At 48.6% G+C, this 10,393-nt stretch overlaps 1 protein-coding gene across 1 annotated transcript; it reads right to left on the reverse strand.

Moving 5' to 3' along the window:
- Positions 1 to 253: 253 nt before the first annotated feature.
- LOC122367250 (cell surface glycoprotein 1-like) lies at positions 254 to 10,292 on the reverse strand. Its single transcript, XM_043340194.1, has 2 exons — positions 10,215 to 10,292; positions 254 to 3,826 (listed from the first exon to the last, which is right to left on the reverse strand). Exons 1-2 carry the CDS (start codon positions 10,221 to 10,223, stop codon positions 407 to 409), a joined length of 3,429 nt encoding a protein of 1,142 aa, XP_043196129.1. The 5' UTR covers positions 10,224 to 10,292; the 3' UTR covers positions 254 to 406.
- Positions 10,293 to 10,393: the final 101 nt, after the last annotated feature.

Genomic DNA, 10,393 nt, shown 5'->3' on the forward strand with positions numbered 1-10,393 from the left:
CAGTCACCACGGAAAACCCTACTTTTCGTCCAGCTAGGCATCGAGATCGACACCGTATTAGACTTTCTATTTCTACATGCTCTGGGAGGGGCAAAGAATAGTCTTGCCCACACGATTGAGCTTTGGGGAGGGCAATTGCCCATTTTCTCTCCCCTGTATCTGCCACTGGTCACTTATGTTAAATATGCCTAATTAAGAGCTCATGGCACTTAATTGCAAAATAAGCCTGCCCGGTGCACAAAACACATTGATCGAAGGCGTCATACGCGTTTATTCACATAATAACCATAAAAACGCCGTACACATCACAGTGTGCTGCTCTTACATATTACAGTGTGCTGCTCGTGCACACCACAGAGTGCTGCTCTTACATGCACATCACACAGGCCATTTCATTTGCCGTCAGTTAGAGACCGAAAGGAAAACCGCCGCCGCCGCCGCCGCCAAACTGGAACGGGTTCTGATTCAAACCTCCCAACCCCCCGAACAGGTTCTGTCCAAGCCCTTGACCACCCTGTCCTAGGCCGTGCACATTCTGACCCAGGCCATGGATGTTTCCGTTGAACGCATTCTGCCCCACGCCGGGCACCCCACCGTTAAATCCTCCTTGGCCGAGGTTGGAGAAAGCGGACTGTAGGGGATTCTGTAGTTGATTTTGTAGGGGATTGTGCAGTTGTCCTTGCAGTTGATTCGGCAGCTGCCCCTGCAGCTGGTTCTGCAGGGGATTCTGAACACCCTGGTTCAGCAGGCCGCCCAGTGGGTTCTGACCGACGTTCTGCTGAAGACCACCGCCAAGGTTTTGCGGGAGGCCACCTCCGAGGTTCAGGCCTGGGATGTTCGGCAGCACACCCTTACCCCGGGTACGCTGTGAGCTCTGAACCCTCTTCAAGCTGCGCACCGTGCCTTTCCCGTTATTCTCTTCCACACTGTAAGCCACGTGATCCTTTTCGACCGAGTTCCCCTTGCTCCTGACACTGTCTACCGTACCGGATGCCACTCTTTGTTTCGCTCTTTCCGCTGCCTCTACCTTCTGTCGTTCCTTGTCCACAGGAACCAACTTCGTTTTTCCATCCACAGTGCTCAGCTCAAAGACCTCAGTTCTGCTTTTCGACGCCAATGTCTCCTTGGAAAGTTCGGGGATCTCGAAGGAGATCACTTTGCGCTTGTCTCCGTCACCGACCGGTGAAATGAGTTCGATTCTGGGCCGAGGGGTGCTGACCGTTGTGGGAGTAGTGGCAGGAGTGGTCGTGGTGGGTTGCGTAGTGGGTTGCGTGGTGGGAGCCGGTGTCGGAGGCGCAGGAGTCGTTGGGGGCTCGGTCCTACGTTCCACAATTCCGGGCACCACATAATAGGTCCTCTGTCTGTCATCATGCGGGTAGGACTGGACGGTTGGCATACTTTCAAATGAGACCTGTCCAGGGTAAGGCTGTGGATTAGCCATGCTGACAAAGTCTGTCCGACGGTCCCTGTCCTCCGATGGGAAGTAATGGGGCCGCTCCACACTGTCAAACGGCATCCGTTCGGGGTGTCGCTGAGCACCAGGAGCACTCACAAACGTTGGTCTCTCCTGTGCTGAGTAGTACCGGGTGCGATCTCCATGTTCCCTACCACTCACGGGCGCCCTTTCCGGATGGCGTGAGCTAGAGAACTCAGTCATATGTGGCCGACTGTCAAAAGGAACTGTGCCGTGTCTCCGGGTAGGACTGCTGGACATCGAAAACTCAGGGCTCTGGTGAGTATTTTCCGGTCCGAAATACTCCAGACCAGTGTCGTGGTGTGAGCGATCCGATCTATGAGAAGCGGGGGAGGAAAACTCATCCATGTACCGTCGCTGCTCAATGGAAGTGGGTCGCAGCTCCGGCATACGATGCTCGAAGTGGCTCCGGTCTCTGTGGTGTGGGTGGTTCTCATAAGAGGGCACCTCAGGGTGACTGCGTGAAACCTCTCGCTGAGGAACCAGTAGTCCACGATCGACGGATCTGTCTGGCGACGTGAACTCGGAAGTTGGCGATCGTTCGAAACCGAATTCGGTTCTGGACTGTCTCGTGTCTGTTGGGGCAAACTCCCGTCTGCGATGTTCGTCATGCACTGGCGTGAACTCTTCCCTGCGACGTTCGTTGTGCGTTGGGGTGTAATGTGCCGGAGGTCTGCGAGGCGGCTCTTCTCTGGGAGCTGATTCTCGTCCTCTGGATGTTCTGTCTGCAGGAATCAGGTCTGGTCCCTGGTAATCCCTGTCTCTGGGAGAAAACTCTGTCCTTCTCGAGTGCGAATCAAATGTCGGGAACTCTTCGCGAGCGGGCGACCCACTACCGTGACTGTACTGAAGCTCAGTCCTGTACTTTGTGCTTTCCTGCGGCGTAAGCTCAACCCTGCGCTGGTCACCCTCCGATGGTGTAAACTCAAGCTCCGTCCTAGTTCTGGCTCGATCGAGAGTGGTAAAGTCACTTCCATACGGTGTACCTCTGTCGGGTCTTTCTGTAGGAGCTTCCCTGAAAGAAGGAGGCTCACGACGCTGCTCTGGATGGCTTATTTCCCTCCTACGATGAACATTCTCTCTGAACTCCGGTGCGCTTCCGGTCTTTTTGAATCCAGTGAGCTCCGGCTCACGTGTCTCAGGCGGGGAGAACTCTGGACTGCTCTTCGGTCGCTCTCTCCGTTGTGGTCGCTCTCTTTGAGGCCGATCTGACGGATGCGGCGGAATATCCCGTGAAACGGGCTCTCTGCGGGAATGTTCGGCATACCCCGGCTTGGATCCGCTAGGTGCACTGTCATACGGCGATCCAAACTCCGCTCCCGGGGCTGGCGATCCAGTGGGTGGCTCGCTGGATGGGGGTGCTGGAGGTCTTCTTCGACGATCGGCACGACGACGTGGCTTCACGCCTCCTGGTGCGTCGCGGGGGCTCGGCGGGGGCTTCCTGCGCGGCTCCTTTGCCGAGGCAGCTGGTGGCGGGCCCCTTGGCTCAGCTGGAGCCGACGGTCCTGACGGTTCCCTTCTGGATGGCGATGGCGGCTTGGCCCTTGCGGAAGGGCCTGTCCGCGATGGCGGTGGACCTCCAGGCTGCGGTCCCTCAGGATTCGGAGGCGTTGGGCTCGGCTTCCTCGGTCTCTTGGGACGATTGGGCCGCCTCCTTCTCGGCTTTGGCGCTGGCGGGGGTCCACTTGACGGCGACGGCGGCGGAGATCTTGGCGGAGGCCGTGGGCTCTGCCGTCCACCACTCGGTCCACTCGGTGGCAGAGGGGACCTCGGTGGCGGCGGAGGTCGGCCATGGCCCGGCGAGCTAGGCGCCGTGTGTCGAGGAGGTGGCCGCGACATTGGAGGCCTGTGCGGCGGCGGCGGCGGCGGTGGAGCCTGTCGAGCTGGCTGTGGCTGATGGGCAGCTGGCAGCGGCTGCAGCGGAGGCTGCTGCGGTTGTGGCTGGTGAGCGGCCGTCGGACCCGGTAGTGCTAGGTAGGTACCCGCCGGCTGACCAGGCGCCGGAATGGCGTAGATGACTTGTCTCGGCTGCAGAGTTGCGGCGGGTGTCTTTCCCGCACTGACCGCCTGAGCTACCCGGCTCGCTAGAGATTGGGCCGGTGGGGCTGACTTGCTTACGGCTAAGGTAGGCGTAGCAGCCGGTTTTGGGCTGCTTGCTACGGGCGGTGGAGAGCTGGCTGCTCCCTTGCTGGACGCTGGCGGCGAGAGGTGTACCACCTCCGGCTTCTGGTTGGGCCTCTTGATGACAACAAAGGTGCTCTCGGAAGACACTAGGTCGGCGGACGCCTGCGCTCGCGCCACCGAGATGCATGTTACGATCACCAGGATCAGCAGCAGCAGCTGCTGCACCGCCTGCCGGTCAGCAAAGGGAGAGAGTTGGAGTAAAACAAAACGTTAAAGTAGTAAAAACTGCCTTTGCTACTTGTGTGGGTATAAGATGAGCACTAGCACGCAATAATCTAAGTTTTTTTTTTTTAGATCTCAACGTTTCAATGATTGATTACGAGCGAGCGAGCGCAGCGAGCGAAGTGAGTCTTTTCAATATAACGGAAAAATCTCAGTATGAGCGGCCCGGCCCGGCCCGGCCCGGCCTGTAACGCTTTTGAGAGGCTTATATCTCAGCAACCGCTGGACCGATTGGCCTGCGGTCTTTTTTCTTGGGTAGCCCCATCCCTTCTACCCCGTAATTGACTACTTTTGATACATCTCAGTGACCGTCGTGGCACGTGCCACGTGAAAAGTCAAGGGTGTTCAAGCTATTTTGTAAAAGTAGTGATTTTGAGAGGCTCATATCTCAGCAGCCGCTGGGGCGATTGACTTGCGGTAATTTTTGTAGGGTAGCAGCATCTCTTCTACCCAAAATAGGATACTCTCGATGCATGTGGGTCACCCCCAGTGCACGTGCAAAATACAACAATAAGAGGTGCCAAATTTGTTCCCATTTCAGTAACTCGGTAATTACTGGGGCGATTTCACTGAAACTTGGCATACAAGTAGGCACCCACCAGGCAATGCATTCCCATGTGTTGCGGTTAGGGTGCTACTGCACGTACGAACGTGCAGGGGGCGTTTCCAGATCTCGAGAACGGCTGGGCCGATTGCGCTCAAATTTGGTACACGGTTGGGGACCAGTTAGTAGGGTGCCGTGCAAAAGTCATTTTGGACCCGTTTGCACGTGCGCACGTGCAGAATGCCGCTTCCAGGTCTCAGGAACGGCTGGGCCGATTGCGTTCAAATTTGGCACACCGCTAGCGACCGGTTAGAAGGGTGCTTTGCACAAGCCCGTTGGAAGTACCCTCTCACCCTTGCGCACGTGCAGGGCTCACTATCTCGCTCGTTCTTCGCCCAAAAGGCGTTTTACTGGTGATAAGCATTTGAGAACATCATGACCTTTACCGTTGACGAGTTTATGAAGTAATTGAACTGGCTTATGTGCCATTATATATGAAGAATGCCTTATATCTTTTGCATGTTACAAAGACCGCCGTCAACCCATGGAAGCACCCATAACGGCTCAGTTTTTTTCCCGCTCGGTGATGCAACAATTCACCGTTTTCAGAACGCATATTTCTCCCAACTGCCTTTACAATTACCTACATCACTTAGCAAAAGAGCTCCGGAGTACCAGAACTGAGCAAGGTACCAAAACTGAGCACTGAACATGTGTCGAGGGCACGGCAGTAGACACAGACACTGGTAGTTTAGGAAGATCCGGCCGAGCGCGTCAGTCCCACGGAAGGTCCGGCCGGTCTGATACGCTCCCACGCCGCTCCGCGCCTCCGGAGGAAAAGGATGGACCGCTTCCCGACGATGGGAATCTGCATCCAGAGGGGTGTGGAGGTACTGGTGCGTCCCCCAGGAACGGTGATAGCAAAAGTGTAGGATGTCAGAGAATTCTAAGTAGGTATTGTAGCTATTACAAGAAATTTGGAAGTGGTAGGTACGAGCTTAGTAACACTTATGTTATCGTTCACTGAGTACAGCTCGCTAATTTTGAGCGGACTTGATCAGATCCTAACGACATCTAAAAATGACCTGCATGACAGACCATTGCAGGTCATCCTATGCTCCGAGTCAATAGTCAACAGCATAGGGACGCGTTTTTCTTCTGAGCATCAAACTAGATTTTAGAATGACAAACGCATTGTTTGGCTTTACTGGCCTAGTATAATAAAGTAACTATGATCATTGCGCACTGTTTTGTTTTGATACGGAATGCATGTTGGCTTCAGGCTTGACCCCTAAATTCAATTATTTCCCAGTGCGGACTGCTTCTCCAGCCGCGTTTAGTATTTACGCAATGCATCATTTTCCTCTAGGTACTAAAATCTAGGCCACCGTATTGTTCTGCCACTATATGAATGTTTGTCATCTAAACAAAAACCTCTAGCTCATTGTTTATGTGCTTGGAAAGAATTATATGAAGCAGCAACTAACAAAAGCTAGCAATGGAACAAATACAAGAACACTTTTTTTGTACAAGAGAGTCACAGCTACCAATTATCATGTTTGTTTGCATTTGTTTCATTTCATCCATTGCTACCTTATTGAGGACTCCGGAAAACAACATGCCCTTTATTGTAAGATCGTTTACCTACCGTAGCTCACTATTCAAAAGCATTATATAATATTGAACCAACGGAAATCTAGCAAATATGAATCGGAGATCGTGACCCTTTTCATGTTATAAGGAAAACAGCTGCTGGACATATGCTTGAATGCTCGTGATTCGTAGGTCTTGACCGTGACCTGAATCCACAGTGCTTGTTTACATTTGCTTACCCCATTGACGCTGGCTAGGATTCAAAGAATTACTTCTCATGATTTCACGGCTACAGTTAAATCTATGTGTTTAAGCATTTTATGACGAGCAAGTTATTCGAATGGTAACTTTCAAACCACTCTCATTTAGCCGCGCTTTACTTACATAAACATTAAACACGCAAAATTGTACCTATTTGTTATACGCCAAAACATGTACGATTATCCGAAAAGTGTCATGGAACGATGATATTCCTGCAAATTTTCCCTTAAAGGATCGAAGTTACCTACACATGGTTGAAATGAAATCAATCACTGAGAGTTTTTGCCTATTATTTTCTCTTTTATAGGATTATCACCACAGCAATCAGAAGTTAAAATAACTTATCTTTATTGCACAGTCGCCTGCTCATGTCAATCAGCAGTTCACGCAGACTACATTGTTTTAGACATTTATATCAATGTGGAACACGCTGAAGTTATACCGCAACTCGAATCATGCACGCTACCACTAGAGGGAAAACGGAAATAGCGTCTAACAGTCCCGGGCTGGAAGATGACTAGGAAGCTTTCCTATACCACCTGCACTGTGGTGCATAGACGGGGCACTTTCCGTGTAAACTTGTGGGAAAAAGAACCAGTACAGGTCAAACGGGACAGGAAGACACCGTAGAGTCGGTTGGTATACTCGTGTGGGACGCTATCGGACTCGAGGCCTGGTCTACATATGCAATAATTTCCGAAGTAATTGCTCTCATTTTACGCAATCCAGTTTTGGTAATTTCATGATAAGTTTCCTTCGGTTGTTGAAGGAGGGTTGTATGCCTTATTAACGTTATATCTATTCCATCCCTATAATTTTGAGTACTATTAAAAACTGCTAATCCTGGCACTATAAGGAAGCAGATGTATGCTATACATATCAATAGCAAACTTAAACTTTCATGGATTTTTCTTCAAAATGGATGGTTTCAAGTGCTAATCTGACCTCCGAAGTCACTGTTTGGTATGACTTCTTGTAACCTAGCAGCATAGGCTTCCTCTCGCGAAATAAAAATAGTGAGAAAAGATCAAATATATACCCACATTCCGAACTTGTGATATCGATACTTATTCATCTTTCAAAGCTCAACTAAACTAGAAACCGATCGCGTCCAACGCAACAACTTTAGCCTGTTCTGGCCTTTTTTGCTATGCTTGTGCCAGTGAAAGACCTGTAACAGTTTGTGGCTCGTCCGGTTGTCACTTCTACCCCGAAAACGATCTGTGACCGGCACTCATCAGGAAGCCCCGTTGACCGTGCCTCTTACCGAACTAGCAGCGGGTCTTTTCGGCTCGTAATCGGACTTAAAAGTCGCACGACAATTAGGCTCAGACAATGACAGGAAACTCCTTTCCGTCACATTTGCCTCTTGGCGCCTCTGCCAATGTGAATCAGTGTCAGAATCATAGAAGTATCATAAAGCCAAATGCGCATTTCTCAAGACAGGATGCATACCATATCGCAATATATTTGCGTGCTCTGTAGAAAATGACCTATAAAAGCGGGAAAGCTGGGTGAATCCCTCGGTGAGCTTTCTGACCATTTATCCTGGTTTCATATGGCGTACCTACTTAAAAAAATGTATTCAGTGTTGTTTTGTTTCGTTTTGATATTGTTTTGATGACGCTGTTGACGTGATAAAAGGCACATACATTGTTCACATTATATTGCTAAAAATAAATTATATGGCGCATATCGAGCGATGCAAAAACAGCAATGATTGTGTTAGGTAAATATATGAATGCAATTGCATTTGGTCATATAATGCAAGTAATGATTACAGTCCCAAGAAGCCCTCCAATGCTCGTTTAATAATCCTTTAAGTGCAGCTATACACCATTGTGCGCCGTATATTTTTCGGCACATGTGACGCTCGCCCGTTTAGGCAAAGAACGGTCCGAAAATCGGCTGAATGCCACATCCGTAAGCGGTTAACCGGTGCCACTATGATCATTGGGAGTCCTGAATTTCCACACTGTGCTACATGAGGAAAGGTACTCTGGTTCAGGTCGTCTCCTAAGTGATGTTTTGACAAATATTGGAACCAAGTGTGTCCAAATGTGTCCAAATACGGGGGACATAGTTGAGATCACTATTGGCATATCAAAAACAAACCAATCGTAGGCGAAAAAAGTAGCAGGAGTTTATCGATGACAACATTTTAATAAACATTTGAAGACCAAACAGTATGCTCTCTATGGACAAGCGAGGCTTTACGTATATCTTCAATTAGTATTACCATGTATGTATTACCTACTTGCAATAGGAGCTGTCCCCAAGCTAAAGATATGATACGATGCAAACATATCGACGTATCGACATGCGTATAGACATGCGACACGCGTTTGGTGTGTCGATGTAACATATCATATGATATCGACAAACGTATAAATATATCGACCCCCGACGACATAAGCATTTAAGGAAGCTTGCAAAGTATTTAAAAATATTTAATACCGTTATATTTCAAAATGCTTACTAACGCTTCTGTTAGAAGCATGCAACAAGAATGTTTGATGTATTTTTATGAGCATTGGCGTATATACATAGTTCACATGAAGACCAGATTCTCAAATCTCACATCATGTATCTCACATCACATCATGTAACTACATGTGACTCTCATCACATGTAGTTAGCTGCGCGTTTGATGCTATCATCTCGTTTGAATTCCGCCTTTTCCAGTACCGTACGTAAGGAAAACGTCGTTAAAGGAACCCTCCCACCTTCAAAAAAGTTAATGAATAGGCATAAAAGTGATTTTGCTCGGTTCAGAAAGAGTAAAAACGAGTATATACCAAATTTCACCGAACAAATATTAACCGGTTTTCAAAAAATTACATTTTGACTTTTGTTTACTTTTTGGGACCTCCGCTGTTTCTGTGTGGTCATTTGGAAGCAAAATTTGGCATCATCGAAAAGCGGCAGATGTTGCGCGCAAAGTAGCATATACCACCACGTATTATCAAATGGTTTAGTATACGATTTAAAAATTGTTAGATTTGCGCTGACGGCACAAATTCTAAGGTGGCATTTAAATGCATAAGCCCCTTAGAGTTCAAAAACTGAAGATTTTGAAATTTAATACCTCGGGATTAAAGCATGTCTCGATGTTTTGAGTGCCCAAACCGGTAATTGCAAGCCAGGGACCCCAATTTGGCTATCTCAACTCAAGACTAATGTTAAGATGAGATGGTCACTTAAAATGTCCAGGATTTGGCATATACGACGATTAGTTGCTTTGCGCTGGAAATTCTGAAACGGATATATTTGCTACCATTGCAAGTTACAGGATGAGAATATAAGCAAATGTTGAAACGAGTAAATTTCGAAGTGTTCCCGATATAAAAAAACGTTTTTTTCTGACATCGGCGTAGTTGTGGGGTTTCTACCTGTTGTATTTTTTTTTGTAAATAAACAATAAACAATAAACGGGGATTTTTCACGGCTTCGAAATGAAATAGTTGTGTCCTTGGAGATAGTTTCCTGACACTTTAGATAACGGCTATGATTGCAATTTGTGCAGCTTGAGTTTCTCATTTTAGTTCCAGGTTGATAAGGATTCATACCAGGGAGAAAGTTCTTTGTTTTTGGTTGTTATTTAGTATTATTTGAAATTTGCTTAAAAATTAAATTAAGCTGATTTCATGTGTCCAGATTGTTCTATTTTATTCTTTCAGTTGTGAACACTAGGGGCAAAAATTCAAAATTAAATATCTGATATCTAGGTCTCATCGAATATGCATGCACGGATTACTATTATGAGAAGCACTGGTGCCGCTGCTCGTTGCATCGTCCCCTCCTTATCACTTATCTTCACCGAATCACCATGCATCGCAAATCTAGTTCCCGTGATAGTGTCTATTAACTGTTCATCCCATTCTACCCTTTGCAGCGTTTACCACGTATCCCGTCTCTTCCCTCGCTATTAGTTACCGTTCTCATGGCTGCAGCACTGCGCGTGGGCCGATCCAGCGGCGGTGTCACTCCGCGCCCGTCTACGGCGCCGCTCCGGTGACTGACGCGACCACCGGCCCGGGGGTGTTATATGGGCTCGGCCGGAGGCGGGACGCCCGGCGACAAACGGGATAGTGTGTACTGGCTGAGTGCTACGG

The sequence above is a fragment of the Amphibalanus amphitrite genome, unplaced genomic scaffold (assembly GCF_019059575.1).
Source record: "Amphibalanus amphitrite isolate SeventyFive unplaced genomic scaffold, NRLGWU_Aamphi_draft 000859F_arrow, whole genome shotgun sequence".
Classification (NCBI taxonomy): domain Eukaryota; kingdom Metazoa; phylum Arthropoda; class Thecostraca; order Balanomorpha; family Balanidae; genus Amphibalanus; species Amphibalanus amphitrite.